Source organism: Typha latifolia, chromosome 7 (assembly GCF_019914945.1).
Source record: "Typha latifolia isolate L0001 chromosome 7, TyphaL0001v2, whole genome shotgun sequence".
Classification (NCBI taxonomy): Eukaryota; Viridiplantae; Streptophyta; class Magnoliopsida; order Poales; family Typhaceae; genus Typha; species Typha latifolia.
The window spans coordinates 4,789,605-4,813,618 of NC_133092.1; the positions used below are offsets into that span (position 1 = coordinate 4,789,605).

The 24,014-nt window shown below is 35.6% G+C and overlaps 1 protein-coding gene across 2 annotated transcripts; it reads left to right on the forward strand.

Moving 5' to 3' along the window:
* The first annotated feature begins 1,586 nt into the window (after positions 1-1,586).
* On the forward strand, positions 1,587-20,836 carry LOC140793057 (uncharacterized). Of its 2 annotated transcripts, none has more exons than XM_073144403.1 (18): positions 1,587-1,834; positions 3,006-3,144; positions 5,157-5,274; positions 8,818-8,916; positions 9,085-9,203; positions 9,307-9,387; positions 9,469-9,615; positions 9,684-9,753; positions 9,832-9,986; positions 14,936-15,100; positions 15,181-15,252; positions 15,344-15,464; positions 15,557-16,165; positions 16,267-16,400; positions 16,478-16,729; positions 16,861-17,487; positions 19,280-19,435; positions 20,459-20,836. In XM_073144403.1, the coding sequence occupies exons 2-18, from the start codon at positions 3,016-3,018 to the stop codon at positions 20,531-20,533; spliced, it is 3,129 nt and encodes a 1,042-aa protein (XP_073000504.1). In that variant the 5' UTR covers positions 1,587-1,834; positions 3,006-3,015; the 3' UTR covers positions 20,534-20,836. The 2 variants fall into 2 exon arrangements, with proteins under 2 accessions (XP_073000504.1, XP_073000503.1); XM_073144402.1 differs by having other exon boundaries at positions 1,604-1,834; positions 3,015-3,144.
* The last annotated feature ends 3,178 nt before the right edge of the window (positions 20,837-24,014 follow it).

The following is a 24,014-nucleotide window of genomic DNA, read 5'->3' on the forward strand; positions in this document are numbered from 1 at the left end:
CATCCATTCGTCGGAAGCAAGCATCAGAGGCAGGTGAGGAGAGAGATGAGTTACTGCGTCAACTGTCGAACGGCCAAATTTAGAAAGTCAAACTTACACAGGAGGTCTGACCAGTTGACGTTTGCCCTCTTTTAGAAACTTCTTTTCTATTTATGTAAACAAAGATTAAAGGCTCACCAAGCAACCATTAATGTCGGCATTCGGCACCACCGCCATCACGCCATCATTTCAGTCATTTAATAGCAAGACTTTTTGACGAGGGGGCTGTTTGAAGAGCTTTTTTAGACACTACATATGTCTAATCTAAATTTTTTTATTTCTTTCGATACACTAAATTTAAAAAATATTAATTAGACTCGTGTACAATCTTTTTAACATACATTTGAATTAAATAGATAATAAAATATTACATTTAGCCATCCCAATCTTACTATCTTTCTCCATTTATTTTGATGTCAACCCAACCCCAAGCTATATATCTCCTCTCCTCTTATTTCCGTCCTCAATCCTAACTCATATTTCCTCTCCTCTAATTAAATATTTAGATACTAAATATCTTATTATGAAATAAAACTAACTAAATATGTGTTTAATAAATACAACGTTATGAAATACAATTAAATAAACAAGCAACTTATTTCTCTAGATACAATATCTAGAGAAACGTTTATCTTTTAATACAAGTGTATTTCTAAATACAAGAAATTAAAAAATTCCTAAGTGTGTCGAAAGCTAGCGCCTCCCACATATTTATTAGAAGGCCTTTTATATGTGAGGAATCATATATGCACACATTTCATACAGGTTGACTTTTGTTGGTCTGTCACGACTGTATTGTTAAATACATGAGAATATATCAATTGCATATATCAGACTGCTTTGATCACCCTCAGAAGTAGATAATAAGATTTAATAGATGCGATCGAAGCAATCAAATGTGTGTGATTGATGTGTTGACCATATTATATGGTGCACCCGATTGAATTATAAATGATAGTGTGCGCTAAACCCCAATCTCATTAATACTTTATTAACTTGCCCGTCTATACAAATACCCGCTTTTCTCTCTTCTACTCTTCTGTCCAAAACTTCAATATTTACTAATTACTATCTATCCTCGAAGGACATTACTTCAATCAACTATCTAAACCCTCTCATCATCCATCAATTATATAGGACATTTTAGTTATTATAGAAATATTTTTATTTTTATGTCACATTAAGTGTAATAATTACACCGCTATACCGGTTTACACCTAAATGCCATAAAGCTTAGACGAGTCATGCTCTTTTATGCATGTTTAATAAATGAAATAGCTAAACTAGTATGAAAGCTTCTAATGATTTCACTTTAATTATAAATATATATGGACAGTGAGTAAAATAAATTTACGCATAAGTATAGATGGTAAAATATATTTATATTCGAGTCCTCGAGAGATTGCGTGATCGGGCTAAGGAAGACTGACCCAAACAAGAGCATCAGGCCAGGTCCAGTAAGGCCCATGGGCTGCTTTAATATTCGTGCACAGTAGGCAACGCGGATTATTTCGTCATAGCAACGAACCGCTCGATCTCACAGTATTAAAGACGGCAATCCTTGAGGTTTGAGGTCCCGGAACACCGCTCTCTAGACGCTTCCAGAAACGCCATCACGGAAGACGAATCCAAGAGAAGGAAAAAGGAGACGAGAATAGAAAGTAATACTCCTGCCGTCCATCTCCCCTAATCCACTCTAGAAGGAACAAAAGTAGATCGCAATCCCGATCCAAATCGCACCGATTTTGTTGCGGAATCACGGGTCGATCCCCCTGTCGCGTGGAGTTTGATCCGGGTGAGTATTTCTTCGATTATTGGTGTTGATCTCATCCTTCTTTGCGGAAGGTATTGTTTGATCTCAGTTTACGTATGCGTATAGATTTTGGATTGGTTTCATTTGACGCTCTGCAAAAAAGATTTAGGTCTCCAAGGAAATTTGAGAACTTGGATACGTTGCAGCAGGTTGTTTGGTGGTTTACGGGAATTTCCGACAATATACCTTCTTGTTTATGGCTCCCTTGTTTGATATAAAGTTGAGCCGATGCCATTGCAGCAAGTGATGAATCCGTTAGGAGATAAGCTGATCTTTTCATTTCCAGGGTTGGTAAAATGAAAACGCATTATAGGCTGAGTTAGTTCTGCTGAAAGTTTAGATGTGTGATCATGTAAGTTGCTGTTGGTATATGTTCAAAAGAAAGACCGGAATTGCTATGTTCACGTTGCAATTGACTGCTGATGGCCAGGTTTAGGTAGAATATTACCCTTGACTTGGAAGAAGCATTTCATTATTAGATCAGATTCTAAGAAATAAGGGACAGATGCAAGTATCTGTAAAGGCTTCTTTAATTGATGTAAACCATCCTGCAGACATGGACAATCTATAAGAAGGATAAAGATAGCTTTTGCTACAAGGAATTGTCTTCATATCTATGAATAACCCTAAGAGCCAGTGGAATAAACTCTTCCTTTAGATTGCAATCATAAGCATCACGATTATGAAAAGCGAAAACCTCAAGTATGTGTCACATATTGAATGGATGTAGGGTTTGGTTGGTCGACTTTTTCCCTAATTTAAATATTTAACACTATTTATAAGCCTATCAATAGATGATGGAGAAAAACATATAACATGCAAAAGAAATATGGTGACAATAGTTGGTTGAGATTGTTGACAGCATGATGAGATTTCTTTTGTTATGAGAGTAGAGGAATAGATGTAATCTCTTAAATACACAGACGTACTTTTAATCTTACATGATGCAGTCAGTTAATGTAATGCTGTGTCTCTGCTGTTTGTTTGAACACCATTTGCTATTTCTTCCTCTGGATTAATCATCCTTTCTCAGAAGTGATTTCTTATGCAATTGCTTTTCCGTCTGGATGGAAAAGGTAGTTGTATGATATACTCATTAAGCAATCACATGCTGTTTGTCATTTTTATGTTGCACGCATTTAAAGATGTTCAGTTTTGATAGGATGGCTGATGAAGCTTTCAAGGAGGGCAGCAATTTGAGGCAAGAGGTTGGTGATGGTTCAGAATCAACAATCGAAATCAATATTAAAACTCTGGATTCACGGATCTACAAATTTCGTGTGAACAAAGATGTAATGCTCTATTCTATCTCTAAATTGCACTCTTGATACTTGGTAGGCTTGAATTTACACAATCACTTACCATTGCCTGTATTATGAAAAGTTAAAATTGGTTGACTGTAACAGTACTTAACATTATGAGCACAAGCATGGAGCTCATAGAGTCATATGTATCATGAGACTGCTAGAATAACAGGTTGCGACAATCTATTGTGTATATCTAATTGTTTTTTGAATTATGACAAGCAAACATGTTGATCACTATGGCATTAGATGTATGTAATATTTTTAACTTAAAATTTAGTATTAATTTTTCTGTGCACTATTTTAATATGAGCTAATTTTTATAGATTTATGTTTATCTGGAGATACTTTGCAATAAACATTTCTTATTGCATATTTTGGTTGTTTTACCTTTTACATGCCAAAATGAATTTAGATAACCCTTGATATTGATGATGCTAATAAGTAACTGATAAATGCTATAATAAAAGAGCTATTATGTTAGAGCCTCTGAGGTGTTGCTTTGTATTTATAGTCTTGAACAACACAAAACCTTCAACCTTGTAATAAATAGAGACGGCTTGCGGAAAAGGGTCCATATCACTGACACAGATTAAATAGTTGGCATTAAAGGCTTGTTTGTTTGTTATTTTTTGGTTTTTATAGGTGTTTAACATGTACCTATAATGTTGAGTTTCTTGTAATGTTGGGTATTTCAACTGTTGTTTTAGAAGGTAATTGTAGAGACGGCATATACACCCACATAAGTGGTGGCAGCTGATAGCTGCCTCGTATATGCAATATTGTGCCTGGACCCCATATAGACTGCATATGTATATGCGCTTGTATATTGACTGCTAACTACTGCATATGCATATGTGCCTTTATGTGCATTTGAAAGCAATATATTGAAATATTGTGATATCTATCTTGCTTCATAACAATTTTTTATTGATTAAAATTGTTGATGCAACTTATCAGTACTTGGAGATATTTGAGTAATCACATGATTGGAAAGTAGCATACCTTCATGGATTGGATTTTGTGAGGATGATTCTCCATGTATTAGTTCAATAGTTTATTAAGATAAATTATTCAATACACTAGTATGTAAACTATCTAAAGTTATTTTTAATATTTTTACTGCAAGACTGCATATGCATCCGTGTATGTACCCTCATACTGGAGTCAGTGGCTTGACCACCAATACACTGTAGATGATTTTTGCAACATTGGTTTCAACTTTCTATGATCTTCATAGACACTTTAACTTATTGGAATCTTTCTCAATCTTATTGAAAGGTTGAACCTCCTGAGAGACCTGAGACCTGATTAATCCTTGTTCATTAGACATCATTAAAAGCACCAACAAATTATATGAGTTCCAGACGAATTATATGAATTAGAAGGATGGTCAATGTGTACAAAGAGTTATTAGTAGCAAAATGGCCGTTTGCTTAATTTATAAGGGATATGGTGGGATTTATGCTGTATACAATGAGGAAATCTACAAGTGTGATTATTATAAAGACAGCTTGATGTAGGGAGGCTCACATCTGAACCTAATGTAGCAGCACTAAAAGTAACACAGACAGGGAAGAGAAAGAAAAGGAGAACACTTAGTGTCAGGAAACAAGGAATCAAACATTTTGCTTGCAGTGGAACCTGTCATCTTATGTCTTGAACCATAATGTACTCCTTGAATTACTATGTAAACCAAGAATAATCATGTCTTGGACTTCAGAATCAATGCACAACTCTTGACTCATCCCACCACCTTTTGGACTTTGTTAAAACTTCTTACGTAATGACGTAAGTACGGACATGATATGAGAGGAATACTGATATTTGTGAACAAGGCAGAAACATCTTACTTTATAATTATTTGACACTTTATCTGTTAGGAACCATGTATTTGCATAATGCCATCAAAATATGACATTATACAAAATTTCCTTTTTAAACTACCTTTTGAAGTTGGCTCATGACTTTATTAACCTAAAATTATAAGGTCTTTTCAGATGCCAGTGCCAGTTTTGAAGGATAAGATAGTAGATGCAACTGGTGTTCCGGTGGATCAGCAGCGGTTGATTTTTAGAGGAAAAGTTCTAAAGGATGATCACCTGCTCTCCGAATACCGTATCCTTTCTCTGTAGTATTTCGTTCTTGTTTATCTTAATTAACTGTAGTTTATTTTGCATTAGAGAGTAGAGACTTTTGAAAGATCTATATAATAATGCTAGAGTAATGTCTTATTCACCTATTGAATCTTCTCTCTAGTCTAGCATTTGGTGTGTGACTATAAAGGAACGTCATTTTAGTTATAGTGAATGTTTGGTGACTTTGGTCATCAATAAACTCTGACTATTGTGCATTTGACAACCAGAGTGAGAACCATGAAAATAAAATGCATTGCTTTCCTTCCCTAGAGTTCTATGTCAAGTGCACGGTAAAAGTTAAATTCTTATTATCAGTAAAACCAACTCTTATCTCATTCAGTGGGAATATTTGGACTTCTTTTATGGTGAATGGTCAAGTACTCAAGTATCATTTCTTCAAGATTGGAGTACATAAGTTCTTTATGATATTAATTATGAGCTTAACCATAAGAAGTTAAAAAGAACAAAGAAAAGAAGAAAATATTAAGAAATGTATGAGTATCTCAGGTATGATATCATGGACAGTGCAAACAAAAGCTGCAAAGCATCAGATAGTTGGTATTTGACAATTGATATGCTTTCCTAATGAATGAAGCATGTAGTTCTGGTTTAGACGCCTTACACTCAAGGTTCTCTTTCCGTGACATTCATGGAACTAGTTCACTATTTCTTTACTTCCTGTGTTTTTCTGAAACTATCATGTTACACCTGAATATCTTCATGAGTGACATAGATGTTGCATCTTTCCTGTTCCTCTATTTCTTTAGGTTTCAAGATGCAGCTTTTTATATATAACTTAAATGCTGTGCATTGTTAGAAGTTTCAGACACATGGGACCTCTTGGTTAACAAATAATGAGAGAATTTAACATTTTGATATAAGTGTCTTGAAGCTAGAATGTAAAAATGCAGTTGACTTATCAGAATCTCCATTGAAATCTAAAAGAAAATGTGGAACTATGTTGTGTCTTGGCCAAAACTGTTCTATTTTGGTGCAAACATATTGGATCCAGCCAGGACCAGTTGAATGTTGATCATTAGTTTTAGATCTTACTTTTAAGTTATTGAGCTGCACTTCAGATTTATTTTTCACACTTGAATACTACCCAAGTCCTGATTAGCTCACGGTCTAGCCCACCCCTTCTTCCTCTTCCCTCTGATAATAACTGATCAACTACCACTACAAGAATCTGCCAAAGAAAAAGCTAATCTCGAGAGGGTAGGCGGCATAAGGTGTGTACTGTTTTCTTCCTTATATTTTTTTTCTTTTTGATAATTCGATTCTCTCCTTCAATCTTCTTCCCCATTCTCTTAATTACAGCAAGATCTTGTTGTTTGTAGTAGTTGATCCCACCAGGATTTATATGATGTTCTGAAAGGTTCTGAAATGTCCTGTGTTCTTTTTGAGTTTTTGAGTCTTTTCATTATTTTATACGCTAGAAAGAAGCTGATGCGAAACCGCTAAACTAGAGTGAACAACTAGAATGTGTCGAAACTCTGAATGGTTTTTAAGAGACTGGAATCGAGAAGAAAACCAAAAGTTCAAACTATTTAATGGAACTCATGAATTATATCACTATGAACTATGAGGATTAGTGTGTTATTGTGAAAATCTTGCATTGACATTATCTTTCAAACTCTTTCTTCACATCCTGTGCCAATTCTTCTTTTCAATCCCTTTATTTTCATTTCATGATTTAATTTATTTTAATTCTCTCGATCACATCCTATGAGATCACTTTTAGATTATGTAATTTGCCTTTTCCATCTTAAGCTATCAACGCTATGATCATGGTTTGCCAGATCGGGCAATCCCGATCCAGGCCAAATCTGAACTTCTTCTCTCTCTCTCTTACTCTCTTTCTTTCACTCTTTTTTTTTCTCTCCTTACTATATAACCATTGTTTCTCTTATAGAAAGATCTAGCTCCGATGAACTCTGGTAAACTCCGACGAACTTTGATATATAATTTTCTAATTCATTTTTTTATTTCTTCCACTCTCTCTTTTCTTCTTTTTTCTTCTTCTTCTTCTTCTTCTTCTTCTTCACTGCACTATGGTTTTTCTTTCTTTTGTTTGATTTTCTTCAACTCACTCCTTTTCTAATCTCTAATTTTTTTAATTTTTATTGCATCATAGTTTTTCTCTCTTTATTTTCTTATTCTTAGTTATTTTTTTTCTAAATTTTTAGAAGTTTTCATGCATTTTTAAATAATATTTTAAATTTTACGTAATTAAAAAATTTGATTACTAATACGGTCGATCCTGCCGGTATGTATCGTTTTTTCGAAAGGTTGATCTCAATTCCGATCCCGATTTTTTGAACCTTAGTTTTGGTAATGGGAGGAACTGTAGATGTAGATTTTCTTGATATCGGTACCTTTTCCATAATAAAGATTTTTGATTCTCATCCCCTACTTATAATTTAGATTTGAAAATTGGAGAATGTCCTACCTTAGGGGTAAATATCTCTTTTTGACAAAAGTCAAGATATGCTCAGTTTCATTTCAAAACATCCAAGATAGTATCTACCTGAGGTAGATGCACAAGCTGTTTACATCAGATATACACATCACCTAACACCAGGTATCAAAATAGAACCAAAAAATGTGGAAATGTAACATGCCACACCCAGACAAAGCATATCAAAGCAAAAGGAAAGCAACAAATCTAGTCATCCAAATTGATAGTGTCCTTCCTTCCTTAGACTTGAAGCCTAGCTTTTGTCTGCCAATCATCTCCTTTAATGCCTGTCCAACAAATAAACAGATTTTTAACTTGATGCATCAATTTTGCAAGTTGCTTGGTTTTATATTTTTTGAAAGTTTTACTGTTCCTTTCAGACCAAAGGAACCAAAAATAGGCAGCCATCCACATTCTCCACTACCTCTTATTTGCATTCTCTACACCTCTGCACTTCCCAACAGTCCAGACATCAGTAGCAACTTTGTGAGGCTTGAAGTTGAACCCAGATCTACCTTACTTTAGTGCTCTATTTGGTAAATAAATTTGTAGGAAACCTAAGTTTTATTGCATCTTGGACGACAACATCTTGTTTTCTAATTTCATCTCCTTGTTGTCATGCAATCATATTCTAGATAGCGGCAATCTTTGATATTGTAGAGAAACCCTTACACTTAGTTTTTCAATGGAAGAATTTTCTTATATATTCTATATTATCATATTACATTTTTTGGGGGACTTCTAGGTCTTGTTTGCTTTGAGTTTAGGGACTCCTAAATTGGTTCAGTAACTAAATATCTTTTTATTTTTTTCATATCTAATCAAGTTTGTTTTTAAAAAAATTAAGACTAAGAAATGAGATTAACTAATCGCGTTTGAGACTTAGTCTCAAACCAAACAAGGCCTTGGTGTTTCAGATTAATAATTATTCTTAAATGGATGTTCATAATTTTCTTTCTATTCTTTTACTTGCATGTCATTGGAAGCTGATATATTTTCAATAAGTTTCGCCACTTCCTTTTCTTTTGTTAGACTTGCATATTTACCTTTGACAATGCATAGATGTGGAAGATGGGCATACACTACATTTGGTTGCTAGACAACCAGTTCAATCACAACATACACCTGGGACAGCTTCGGGAGAGAGCACTCCTACTAATGGTAACCAAAGTTCAATCATCAAGCATGACCAATGTTATAGAACATGTTGTGTCATTCTTTATTGATTTTTTTTTAATTTTTATTTCACTAGTTTCTATTATTTGTTTAACAATGAACTTTGTTTTGTACGGTAGTCTAGTGTCTCACAAGTGGTTCATCCATTTATAGGGAATGATTCTACTGGCAGTGCACTGCCCAATAGGGCTGGACAAGTTGCACATGGCATTGTCGTTGGGAGTGTTAATATTGCTGATAATGGAGAAGCAATAGTAGCTGATATTGCTCGGGTATGTTTTCTGTTGCTGTTTGCCTGGTTGAAGTTGGACTGGTATTTCTTGTTCTCTGAGCTCCATATTTCTTAATTTAAGCTGCCTTATCAATTATTTGTAGGGTGTTGGGGAACTTTTGCGTTCTTTTGGGGTAGGGACAATTGCTCCCCCTGGAGGAGTGAGCAACAATTCATCTCCTACTGTATGTGGGCTCTTTGAGGCTTCAGTATTTGCTTTAGTTTTTAGTTGCCATAGTGATGTATGTTCTTATCTGTCCAATCAGATCCCTCCAAATGCAGAAACAGAAGGGCCAAGGAATGTTAGTAATAGAGCTCAGCTGGGTAACATGGTACAGCCAGGATTTGCAATTCTCAATCATCCAGCTCAAATATCACAATTTCGACCTGCTGGGACATTATCTCGGCATATGGTAAATATCTTTCTTCTGATCTTTTCATAGTTCATATCATCTTTGATACATTGGTTTTCTTTATTCAGGTTATTCCTGATTCTTTGACAACTCTTTTGGATTTCATTGGTCGCATGGACTTAGCATTGCAAAATAATGGTCAGTTCACTGTTTGTGATGTTCATTACCTGGGAAATATGTGGTTACGATGTTTAATATGTTAAATGAATTATGAAGGTTCTCAGTCATCTACACTTACCAACATTCAATTTCCTCCGAGAACTGAAGATGCGTCTTTGCAATTTAGAGGACCACCAACTCCTCAGCTGTTGGGCTCAGTTATTGAGCGAGCACGACTACTTCTTAGTGGCAATGCAACATCTGCGCTTTCTGTATGTTCTTATCTTGGACTTTGTTGGAGTACTTTATTTACAATTTTTGGCATTATATTATTATTTGGACCAGAACTGATATGATGGATTGGACGCATGTCTTAAGTAAGTCTACTTATGTATTATTAAACATGAAGGAAAAGCAATCTTATTATCCATTCTGATTGAATGGTCATGAAAACTTATTATTCTTCATAGCAGTAAAAGGTTCAAGAATGACTTCATCAATATCCAAGACCTTTTCAATAAAATGGATCAACTGCTGCATTGCACTTTTGACTGTCTATTGACTGTATTAGCCCTCCAAAGTTGTTGCCAAGAAGCCCAGTTTCTTGTCAATAAAATTGAGTAGACTGAAAACCCTTCTTAATTTTGTGTGCTTTATGGTCTTCTTTGGATGCTCAAACCATATTAGCGTTTCTCACATACCTTTTCCTTTATGGAGGCTACCCAATTTAGGGCTGATATGATACTTATACTACCTTGTCCGATATTCAACATCCTCGTTCTGGGCAACAATCGACTTGTGCAAACCTTGTCCGATATCACTAGAATACTCCTTTTAGTCCATATCTTATGTAAATTTCCTTTCAGTGAGGATTACAAGGGACCAGGAGAATACCGGAAACTGCGTACATCAGGTTATGTTGTCGTAGAGTGAATGGTCCTCTGCTTCTCACATTGTTTGAAGAAGTTCCCTGTAGGTACATATGTAATTGTATAGGTGGTGATGGCAGGTCAACTGGTCAATGTGCAACATTGAATGTGGACCATCATATGCATAAGTGGGCGGCATGATCACATCAGTATATCTGCATGCATATACCATACATGCACCATTGTTCATATGCCTTCATAAGCAATATCAACTCTATGTTGTATTGTTGTTTTGAGTTTTGACAGATTGAAACTGTGTGACATCTTCATGTGTCTCCAATCTTGGTGATTGTGGTTCGGTTTTTTGGCCCTTTGTTTGGGTTTAAACTTTTAAATAAGCCGAGCTTGTGTGTTGAGTTTGGCTCAACTTGGTTTGAAACTAATATTAGCCAAGCTCAACCTCGGGTTGAACTTGAGTGGAACTAGTGGGCCAGCTCAAGCCTGGTTTTGGTTCCAAAATGATTAGACCTTCTATTACATCTATATGATTAGGCACCCAAGCTGGCATCTAGGTTCAACCATTGGATAAAAGAAGAGGGCAAGAAAGACACCTATAAGTTATTATTCACTTAATCTATATCATCAATCATCAGTCAAAAATAGGGATTAAATATGAAGTATCCACATAAATATATATACTATATGCTTTTGTAGCATACAGACTTGTATGAGCTAATTTGAGCCAAGACCTAGCAAACCAAAAGTAACTCAAACTCTGCTATATGAGCTTGAGCTTGATTTGTTTACAAGGGAGCAAGCTTGAACTGAGCCAGAAATAAACTGATTTTGAGCTGTCTCATTGTCAAAGAGCTTATTTTACACTGCTAAGTTCTGTTATATCTATCATGTTTGATTTGATGCTTTGTTGTTGGCAGTCATCAACTTATTGTACTTGTTAGAGACATTGACTTGTCAGGTTAGACGGTAATGATGTATGTATATTGTCATTCTAATTATTGAGGGAATATTGATGAGTATGACTTTTCTGCATATCATTTAGCGACCTTAACCCTTTTATTTGGTGACTTTCAATGACTATGTTTAATATATAATGAATTTAAATAATATACTTTTTTAGTATTTTTAGTCTGGATATCTATTTGGTATGCAACTGCAAATGTGCATGCTGGCAAAGTTTTTATGGTCCTTTAGTTGTATATTTTGTCCACTTAAATTATAGAGATCATTACACTTTGATCCCTTCAAATATAGGTGATTTTCACTTTTACCCTAATTTTTTTTTCTTGACAACTCCCTTCAGCTATTCAAAATCATCAACTGTATCCTTTTGTCAGTTTATTTTGTTTTTTGTTTTTTTTTCGAGAGAAAGTTCTTAGATGGTTCCATTTGTAAGTTTATTATTGGGGTTTCTAACAGAAAATTGTCACATGTTAAGCACATGACCTTATTATTGATCAAAATATCCTCTTCCACTTTCTCATGTTTCTTCCAAACTATAATTTTACATATAAATCTCACCGGTCACCACTACAACTATCATGACTAATCCTTATAATTCTCCTCATCTCTCTCCCAAACCCAAACCTAGATATAAATTTCAGCACCATCACTAACCTTTGTAATGCTCTTTCTCCCCAAACCCTGACATAAGATATAAATTATTCTATTACCGCTACTTACACCACTGCCAACAATCCCTCAATAACCCTTTTAACCATTCTTGGAATAGTGATGATCCAATAACCCTTCAGTGGAGTAGATGTTTTAGGGGTATACTAATCATTTTGTAACTTTTTCTAACATTATCAACAATTGATAATTTTGGGTAGTTGAGGAGGTCCTGTTAATCATGATGGGTGTACCAATTGAAACTTTCCTTGCCAAAACTTGCACATCCCAATGCTGAGGTGTGTCGAGCCATGTCGGTCGGCACGAGTGCATGTTGAATTGGCATAAACTTGTGCAAACCCTTGCTAGTTGGTACAACATTTTTTATTTTTTATTCTTTACACTTTAGAACTAATTTGGAATCTATGAATGATAGATCTATGCTCAATTTTGTTAGATCTATTATTTATAAGGGTCATTATATATAGATCTAGCATTTTGGTGCTAGATCTACAAAAATTACTAGTTAAAACATAATTCAACGATGGTCGTGCCACAGGCACGGACCGTGCTGACCACTGGCAGGCACGGCATGTGCCACGGCATTTGTCGGCCATGCCGTAAGTGAAGGAGAGAAAAAAATAAGGGATACTCACCTTCTCCTTCGTCGTTGCCGTTGTCACTTGCCGCTTGTCGATCGCTACTCGCTGTCACCCGAGCTCATGTTAGGTGCTCTAGCCCAAGGGGGAGGAGGAGGAGGAGAGAGAGAGAGAGAGAGAGAGAGAGAGAGAGAGAGAGAGAGAGAGAGAGAGAGAGAGAGGGAGGGAAGGTTATCGGTTAAAAACTTAAGTTGCGGATTCGGATCTCTTGATCTCTCTTCCTCCTCCCTCGGGCTAGGGCACTCGACGTAAGCTCAGGCGACAGTGACAGCCATCGGCAACGGGTAGCTTGATGACAAAGTCAATGACGAGTGGTGGTATTATTTGGAGGGGTGTCGCATGCCACGTGCTGGTTACGTAGCCGCACAACCATCCATGACATAATTATTAGAATTGGATTGGATATTGACTCGATCAGAGTTCGTGTCATTGGGATATTGGTTCAATCAGTGGTTCCCTTAGTCGATTTGCTGGTTTTTTAAAATTATTTGAATAATATATATATATATATGTATATATATAGTTCTAAATAATTATAAAAATAAAAAAATATCTACTAAAGTAGTATAATTGTATGTATATCCCTCAAAATATATATTATTTATATAGATATCCTCATAATTACTTTTTAAATTAAGCTATTTAATAAAAAAAGATAAAAATGCTATTAACTAAGAGAAATATTTGAAAACTTAAATAAGGATATTTTTATATTTTTACATTTAAATTGTTCAAATTTTATTGGTAATTTACTCCAAAGGATATTCATGCAAGGAATAAGGATTTTAAAAAGTATATATGCAAAAATTGTGTATTCTGAGCGATATACATATAAGTATAAATTTTAGAGGGACGTAGAAGTAAATAAGTGCCTTTTTAGGGTATGTGTGCAAAAAAAGCTAATTTTAAAACACAGATACATTATTAACTAAAACATTTTCAAAATTTTGGGGCTAAAATACCATTCATTTATAGAATAGAATAATTAAATATTAGGGATAATTGGGTAACTTTGTAAAAGCAGTTGACTCGATTAGTTCGCCAAAAAATAGCTGGGTTGCATGGGTCACTTGTTCAACCACTAGGTTAGTCGCTTTATACTCGATCGATTGCTTATCTGGTCTGATAATAAAATAGAACCGAGTTAATAGTCGGTTCACTGGTCTGACCACTTGGACGGATTCGGTTTTTATAAGTATGCTTTAAAATATTGGAATCAAATGAAAATTTTGATTTTCCCAAAATTTCCACCAAATTTTAAAGATTAAAATTAATGTCAAACTCATTTAAATTGCGTCAAAATTGGCATATGAACATATCAGATTAACTCTATATGAGTTGATTTGATTCCAAACTTTATAATTTTTAGCTAACATTTTAGTAGGATTAGATATCCGCCAAAATTTTCCTAATTTCAAAAAATTCAAAATTAATATGACAAATTCATTTAAATTGGGTCAAAATTGATATAAGATCATGTTGGATTAACTATGCTCAACTAGATTTTAGTTATAACTATTGAGCTATTGTCAATTAATCTATTCAATCATATTATTTATTGAATCATCTTTCTACTTGACTTTTGCTATATCTTTTATAAAATAGGTTATTTACAATATTATAAGTACAAAAGACTCTAATGTAGGCTTTATTATGTATATTCAAACATAAAACATATATAAAGACTGAATAATATATTAGAGTGGCTCAGCTCGTGGTAACCAGATTTCGGCATGGCACACGCTTTTGGCACGACCATCCTTCCCAATTGTATAGAGAAAAAATGATGGGGATGAAAGTGAAAATCACAAAGTGCAATTATCCTGAAATTATATATTCTATTATTGGTGGCATGACTATTTGCATGCCACAGTTGCTTTTTAAATTTTGGTTTCATAGATGCTCCTTCTCGCATCTGTATATCCTGACCATTTAAATCCTTCCCATGGACTTTAGTGAGAATTATCTTAAGATGTTTGTCTCTTTAACTTTTGCTGTAAAATATTTATGTATAAGCATTCACTAAAATGTAATTTTTCAATTTCTATTGTTGTTTCTGTAAAGCACATTGCGCAACGCCTAGAGAGAGAAGCTCTTTCTACTGATACAGCAGTGCGCAATCAGATTCAGAGTGAGGCAATGCATTTAGGAGTAGCTATGCAGCATTTAGGTGCCATGCTTTTGGAGCTTGGCCGGACAACAATGACACTTCGGATGGGACAATCTCCTGTATGTTGGTCTTCTGCTGATGTTCTTCAAGGTATGTGAGCTTGACTTGTGAAGAAAGCTAAACTCTTTTGATGGTGCAGGCCGAGTCTTTTGTGAATGCTGGTCCATCAGTTTACATTTCTGCGACAGGACCAAACCCTATAATGGTTCAGGTGAATGTTCAAATTGTTCCTTTTTCTGTCATCTCGTCATTTGAAAACTTTGTTGACCGCATTGTAGTAACATATAACTTTTGATGTGCAGCCTTTTCCTCTTCAGACAAGCTCCTTATTTGGTGCATCCACTGCTCCAATTGTTAATGGAGTTTCAGGTCAGCTTGGTGGTGGAGATCCTTCGAGGAACATCAACATCCATATTCATGCTGGTAAGAGGGTTATTTTCCCTTTTTAGAGTGACCTAATCTATCAACCTGCAACTATCTCCTTCTATTGGAGCTAATTTCTTTGACAAAACCAGGTACCTCTGCTGCATCCGGTGTTGCATCTGCTGATACAAGGACAAATTCAGGGAACGTTGGTCATGGAGAACAGCCGATTGTAGAACAAGTATTTCAAAATGTGAATAATTCAGGTGATTCAAATTCAATGCGAGGATTACCACCAAGGACTATTCTTACTGCTATACCAGGACGTTCCCCTTCTGAGACTGCAAGTCATGTCCTTAATGTTATGTACCCTGTCAGTGTGAGGTCTCAATCATCACTCCCTAACCAATCAGCCTCTTCTCAAGGTTCTCATCCAACTGTGAGCTCTGGATTTGTGCCAATTGTTGCACCTCAAACCTCTTCAGGAGCTAGTGGTCTCTCTGCTGTTGTAGCACAAATTAGTGCACGTGTTTCCAGTGCCCTTTCTGGGAATGAACGAGGTCAACCTTTCTCTTCCCTTTCTTCCCAAAATTCTGAAGTTCAAGGATCTCATCCAGATGCCAACAATGAAGTACAACGTACCTCACTTGTTACGTCAACAAGTGCACAAATAGGAAGTGAACTTCTGAGCACTACTGAAGGCCAATGCTCATCATCTTCTAGCATGCAGTCCTATATCACACCATTTACCAGTTCAACAGGTACTTTGATTTTTGGAATTTCTGGTGCATGAACTTCTGTTTTAAAATATGGCGGAAGTAATGTTTTCCATTTCCTTGTATCACCTTTATCATTTTCCCAGAATCTTTGCCAGTGAACAAAGTTGAGCTTGATTTAAGTAGTCAGGATAATAGTGTGGGCGATATCAACAATGTTAGTAGGGATGATTCTGCTCAAACAGTTGCTTCTGTTAACATGAAAGAATGTGAGAATCAGGTATTTTTCCATTGTTACATCAGTTGCGATTTCTTCCATTAAAGAAATTATTGATCTATCTGCTTTTCTATTCTCAGATCCAGCAAAGGGGTCCTGGTTTTTCTCCCAGTTTGGGGTATAATGGACCTTCAGATTTGGTGGGCTCATTAACTACTAGCTTGGCAGGCAACTCTAAGAATTGCCAACCCTGTGCAGCTAGCAGTTCATCAGTTGATAAATCTGGGGAACAAAATCCAGAGTCAGATGGTGAAATGCGTGCACGGTCCAGTAGGAATGTCGAGAGTGACAGGCCACCCTTGGGCTTGGGTCTTGGAGGTTTGCAGTCCAAGGTGATAAAAGACTTAGTTTGCTTGTAGCATGCACGATTTTTCCCTCTTTAATGCACTTTTTAGTATTGATGATAGTTAGAATAATATTGGCATTCATTATCTTATATATTTATGCTTTCTTAATATCTCAGAAACGGGGTAAACCAGCAAAGCCCACCACTAGTAATGTATCTCGTGATACATCTTTAGTCAACCAAAACCAGCAATCTATTACTAAGGGCCAACAGGTTCTGCAAACCCTTGTTTCCCAAAGCTCTGATGCAAATGGAATTGATTCACATGGTTCCTCTACTCCTGTGTCCTCTATCAGTCAGGTTTTGGAAGGAATGTCATTGGGAGGACGTGGTGCCCAAGGACAAATTGATTTTAACAGCATGTTGTCAAATGTCCTCCAGACCCCTGCATTTAACAGTCTCTTGACGAATGTGGCTGAGCAGACTGGAGTTGGCTCTCCTTCTGATTTGAGGAACATGATGGAGCAGTGTACGCAGATACCTGCAATGAGGAACACATTGAATGACATTGTGCAACAGGTAGAAGGGCAAGACCAAGACCTCGGAAGCATGATTCCAGGTTTAGGTAGGGGCGGAGGTGGAATTGATTTTTCAAGAATGGTTCAACAGATGATGCCTGTTGTGTCACAAGCTCTTGGCAGGGGATTGGCACGCCCTACAACAGTTAATGGTTTGCAATCTGGACTTCAGACACAAGCTGGTGGAACACGTACTGCTGATGTGTCACACGATAGAAATGCTCAGGTGTATAATTGATCTTTCTTCTTATTTCTTATAAGCAATAATTGCTAGCATCATGGATTGTCGTGTCTATTGCCACGGTTGGCATAGGTCAATATGTATCGTGCCACTAGGAATTAAGCATATCTTACTTTAAACAAATCAATTTGGGGTCTATTTTATTTCTTTTTATACCTCTTGCATTGTGGTGCTTGATCAGCATAGATTATACTTTAAATTTTAGATATCAAAGGGAAGGTTTGATTTTTCTGAAGCTATTTGCCCCACCTCAGGAAATTTGAGAAAAAAATGGGATAAATGATGAGATTAGAAATTTATTTAACCTAATTGCATACGTTGCATTAATATCTAGTATTGAATGACTTTATATTATATCTTAAAACCTATTTTAAAACCCTAGAAATGTTTATTCGACTTGTCAAGACTGTTCTGTGTGCCAAAGGAGCCAAGATCAGCACACCCCATGCCTTCAGCATGGCAATACTGTGTTCTTAAATCTGTGTTCATCTCTATAATGTTCTAAGGAGGAAACATTTCTAAATCTCTTCCTAAATCTATAATTCTAAGGCCTTCCATAATCATTTTTTTAAGGAGGATGCCACAGATGTTCCATATTCAATATTTCCGTCTGTCGCATACTTGGATGTTTCCTTATATAAGTAGCTCGACTTTGCAGACATACACACTTGTACCACCCATAGTTCGAACTTCAATTTCTATTTGGGTTTTGGCTTGTTTAAAAAACAAAATATTTTGGGTTCTAGTTCTGTTGTATTGGTTTCAGACTTCTTTTGATAATTAGTCTTATTTATCTTATTTTTTAACGCATCACATAAAATTTAATAACATTTAAGCAATGAAGTTGATATTGAGTCAGGTGCGAGTTGGATTCAAGTCAAATCCAGCTTTGAATTTAAAGCATACATTGAAAAGTTATTATTATGCTTCAGATGGATGCTAGTTTAAGGGGGGAGTATCAAATTGTATAGGACCTAAATGTGAAATGGTACAGCAAAACATCTCAGTTTCGGATGAAACTTCAAACCATTGCACCACCTTATATAGTTGACTTGTTGAACCATATCAAATTTTGCTACTTATTTTGAAGTGCAGAACTTGATACCAATAATATTTCTTTTATATTATCATTTTTGTTGCCCAACTTTCTGTGGAACATAGCCTACCTCCCATTTGGAAAAAAGTCTAAATGAAGTGCTTCCTATTGTTCATGGGGCAGATTGGAACTAACTGGTGAATTTTACTACTGCATGATATAGGACATCTAGGGATGGATGTTTTGGTTATCTTATCCTAGCAGGAAAAAATGGAACTTCTTCTTTGGTTATAGAAACTTTTTCTCTGGTTGTAGACACGTTATGTTAGTCTTCTGTGAAACTCATATCATGAGTATTTGATTCTTTTTACGTCCTCTATTTTATGATTTACCTTTTCAATTATTTCATGACTGTTTTCAGCTTACTTCTCCTTGATTAAAGTTGGCTGTATTGTCTTTTAGGAGAATCTTTTGTATGGCCTGGTGCATCATCTCTTCTTGACAATAGACAATAAGAACTTATCTTCTTAGAACTGTATTGGAAAGCAAATTCAGGACCATGAATTTCCTGTTCTTTTTACTTATTTCGATAGTTTGTATTAAGCCTTATATTTTTTTCCGATCTTCTGTATCATTTCTAGAATGTAAGAGATAAGCTTCTCTAGTGGAGTCCTAGATAGTATGACTTGAAGTATCTCTACGTGCTACTGACAGTTTCTCTTATTGATATTAAATTGTCAGATTGATCTCCATCAAGCTCGTGAAAGAATAGAACAACATGATACTCCTGGAAATATTTTTGAAGCTGTTCTTGAAGGTGCTGATAGCCTGCATGGTGAAGATAACAGCTTCCAGGATCTTGTTGAAGAACTTAGCTGCAATACTGATCTAGCAAATGTATGTTTTAAGTTTCCTATTTGTTCTTGCAGTCTGAAATTCCAAGATTTAGCTAATGATTATCTGCTTTAATATCAAAACTCTCTTGGCACTTTTATTCAATATCTTTCTTTGATCTAGATCTATATAGAATAACGGTACAAGTCATTCTCAGTTAATAATTGACATTGATGCAAACGATGATCCTTTTAGCTTCCCTAGAAACATTTTACTAATTGAAAGCTGGCCATTTCATCATTTATTAGAAATTGGGGAAAAATATATTTTAACCCCTTGCTGTTATGCCAAAATGCAAGGTGCTACCATGTAGTTTAAGTTCTATGATACATTGACACTACACCTTTTTGTTGGCGACTAAATTGCAAATGTAAAGTGTAAACAGACATAAATGGTGATACAGCATGGGTCATACTTTTGGACTTTCTTATTATCAGAAATTATGATCAGGTTCTTTTCTATTTCTTTTATTTAGGGTGTGATTTCAGTGACTGTACTTCTTTCATCTTATTGTAACTCTGTTTTGCAAAATATTTAGTTGGATGCAGTAGTCATCGTCATACTTGATAGCCATATTCTTTTTCTGGATTGTTCCTGTTTTGGCTGCTGTTTTGTCATAGTAGGGAAGAACATCACAATTAGAGCTAGACTTGTTTCAGATTTTTACCAAAGTATATTCCAGATTTCAGGCTGTTAGCCATTGTGAATGCTATAAACAACATTTGGTCCTTTTCTTATCCATAGGCCTCTTCATGGGCTATCTTCTTGATCTGAATTGAGTATCTATTTCTCTTTGCTGACGTCAGTTGGGATACAATCAAAACATGAAGTGAAGGAAAAATAATATCTTGAGTCCATTATGTGATTCATGCTCAAGTCAATTTAATTGTAGTTTTCATACATGTAGATGCACATTATATATTTCATGTCATCAGCAGACACTTTTTTGGACTTGTCTTGATTTCTCCTGTTTTAGTTTCATTTGATCATTACAATCTTGATGCTATGAGCACCCTTCATTTTCAGGATTATATGAATTTCTTGCGCCGTCAAGTGTGTCAGAGGGTACAATCAGGATCCAATTCTAAAACCCGGTCATAAGATGCGTCTTTCCTGGCCAGTTGTCTATCCTTTTCCACATTGTTAGCAATCGAGGTTATGAAGAGTTCAGTGAGCAAGAGTTTGCAATCCAAACGTAGCCTTCCATGCAGGCTTATAGTGTGGGATTTAGTACATTTTTGGTGAATTTGTTGTAATAACTTATAAAACGGAAGCTTCTATTGGTGATCTTTGTAAGTCCTAATTTTTGTAAATTTATTATTGCTCCTGTTTTCAGGTGGTTTGACGTGTTTGTTCATTATCAGGTGAATATTGATATCTTTTCTTTGCCCGCGGTTTCTTGAATTTACCTGTCTTGGAAGACTTTTGTGGATCTTCGAATATGAAAGCTAGTGCTCCTCTTATTTGGTTTTGGAGATCTGTTATATATATATATATATATATATATTCTTTTTATTGGAGAAAAAGTTCTAATTGGGAATAAAGCTACAATTATTAATAAAAGATCTTCAAGATCTATATTTTAGTACTTGTAAGGTTTTGCACAAAGCAGAGGCTCTCTTTTCTTATTACCTTATTACATGTTCTTTTTTGATCCTGTCTAAATAAATTACTCCTCCTTGGTGAGATTATGTTCTTGTTGTTGGATATGCTAAGGATCATCTCTGACGATCTCAGTGTAACTTACACTTTTACGAGTGCAAACTCATTTAAATCGGTGAATCCTAAATCATTTCATTTACAATTTTTTCTTTTGTTGAGAATAATGGGCTAAGCCCGGTTATGGTTATTAAAAGGAAGAATGCACAAGATTAAGGCTCCATAGGTTAGAGGGAACAAAGGTTAAGAAAGAAGCTTTTTTTTCTAATGTATTTTTTTAATGTTTTTTAATATTTAAGAGTTTGAAGGCTAGATATAGGTTAAGTAAAGAGTCAATTGTTTAAAGGCAAGGCACTTAAGTCTCACTAAGTTTTTAGTCGCAAATATAGTCACAAATACTTTTAGTTGCTGCGATGAGTTGCTCTCCTAAGTCAATACATTACCAAGCTATTAAATTGAGTTGAGTCAAGTTGCCACCAACACATAAACAATTTGCCCACAGGCAATAAATTGTTTGGAGGTGAATTAGAACTTGTAACAAGTAGGGGTACCCCTCCCAACTTCCTAAAATTGGGTGATGAAAGAAGCTTTTGTTAAGTAAAATGATATTTATTTCCTTTCCAATTTTCGACTTTTTGACCAAAGTATTACTACAGTATAAAATATTTTATAAAGTACGTCACACTGTTTAAACTATTTGTTAAACTAGTACAATAGTGAAGTCCCATTATCATACAACAGTTTTTAGTAGATTAATTAATTTTCTAATATACTGAAAAGTTGTTAGGAAGATTATTGTTTTAGACGAACATTTCTTTTTCACCATTATTTCTATATAAACTGCTTTTAGAGAAAGTGATTTATAAATTATTATATAACAAATTTGATATTAACATTTGGAGAGTTATGATCTTTATTTTGCGATCCTGAGCGCATTTGGTTAAGGGAAATCACTATTTTATAGATATATTTAATATCTTCACAGCGCAAAGCTATGATAATTTAAATATTTTCTTTATATTTTAGCCTATTGAAAATTGATTATTACTAAGAATCACTGTTGAGACAATGATTTCACTATCGTACTAGTTTGAGTAATAATTTTGAACAGAATTCTACTTTCGGAATTTTTTATTACTGTAGGAGCACTTTTGGTCAAAAACTCTCCAATTGTCTACCTGGATCTCCTTGAGGATCGAGTCCACCAAACTATATGAAAAGGCAAACATATTCCCACACAGGATCTGGGATGTGAGCGGAATGTTATAGAGAGAGGGTACGTGCATGGGGAAGCCCTAATGTTCAAACATCATTTCCATAGCAGCCGACGAGGTGGCAAAGGAGTCCTGAACAATGTCGGCTGCTTAAAGCTGCCAGCTACTGCCCACACATTGGGAATGTGGGATAGGTTCTCGCAGGAGACGATCACGCTGAACTGAGACATGTCCTTCCTTTCCCGATCTTTGTAGCCCACTACTTCCACATAGTAGGCAAGCACCTTCTCAATACCGGACCGGAGTTAGTGACAAGGTGCATGGCCAGCCAGCACAATCGTAGAACGCTGGAGCTTTGAATAAGTCTTCTTGACAGACAAGGGAGAAGAGAGGAAAACTGTGGTCTCTTCCACCCTAGAGGGAACCTCCATCTTCAGAGCAGATCAATGTCTGAAGGAGAAGGAACGATGCCGGAGGCAACCACACCAGAAACACCGGACCAGTTTTCAACAGGAAGAAGCCCAGTGACCTGAGTCTACACAACGGAAGCACTTGTTTCCAAATAAAGAAAAGGAGGAATGAGAGAAGGAAGGAGTTTGAATTATCCTTTGTTTAATCCACTTCTTAGAGGAGAAAGCAGGCCACACTGAGGGAAAGGAGGGGAACGATTTGGCATGAAGTAGATCTTCCTTGCATGAGAAGGAACGACAAGATAATTGCTTGGGTAAACTGGGAGTCTCTTTAGCTATAGTGCTCACCTTGACTTTGGTGGGGGATTGTGAATTTTTAAATTATATTCTTGTTGTATGATCTCCATCTACAAAATTGTTAAGTGAGAAAATTTTATATAAATTGCTTCTCGATCAATAGATTACATTTAAAACTCTCTGAGTCTATTTGGAAGTCGCTTCTTAATTCACCATAGTTTGGAACTAAATTAGAAGCGTAAAAAGTAAGCCATGTCTTAACTCACTCTTTTCAACTAAATAATAAAAAGTGGGGAAAATTACTAAAACTACTACTCGCTTCACTTCCCCGCAGTACGTTTCAAAGACCAAGCAGAGGATTGAGTTCTAATATACTGCATGCATGAGGACAAAAAATAAAAAATAAAAATAAAAATTAATACTGCCGATTTGTCGTCAACTTTGACCTTTCGAACTATTTGGAATATCGACCCACTCATATTAATTTTTATTGGCCACTCGTATTATTTGGATATTGCCACTTTGATATTTTGAGCTATTACTAATTTATATATTTTTTTTTAATTTTTTTTTATTACTCATAAGACCATCTTGAAATATATATATATATATATATATCCACATGTATCTTCTTGAATTAAAAAAGAAAAACAAAGATTACTATACAGATTTCTAAATCAAAGAAATATTTTGGTTTAGAGGGTGAGTGTACGGGGTGTAGACGAGCCGAGCTTGAGTGAGCTGGGCTCAGCTTGGCTCGGCTCGAGAGGTGGAAAGCTTTAGCTCGGCTTGAGCCTCAAAAAACTCAGTTGGGCTCGGTCCGGCTCGAGCTAAGCTCGACGGCTCGTGAGCTCAATGGGCTTACGTGGGCCGATGGCTTGATCCAAAATATTTGTGTCATATGAGGCTAACCCAACATCTAATTTTATTACATTTAGAGGGAATGATATTTTTTGTTTTAAAGTCATATCTACATTACCCAATTTTTTATATGGAATTAAA

Bases quoted from the DNA above. Each gene is read 5' to 3' on its own strand.
- LOC140793057 (XM_073144403.1), top strand. From the start codon at position 3,016: ATGGCTGATGAAGCTTTCAAGGAGGGCAGCAATTTGAGGCAAGAGGTT. The intron at 15,465-15,556 runs GTAAGAGGGTTA...TGACAAAACCAG, and splicing joins CAACATCCATATTCATGCTG to GTACCTCTGCTGCATCCGGT. The intron at 17,488-19,279 runs GTGTATAATTGA...TTAAATTGTCAG, and splicing joins CACACGATAGAAATGCTCAG to ATTGATCTCCATCAAGCTCG.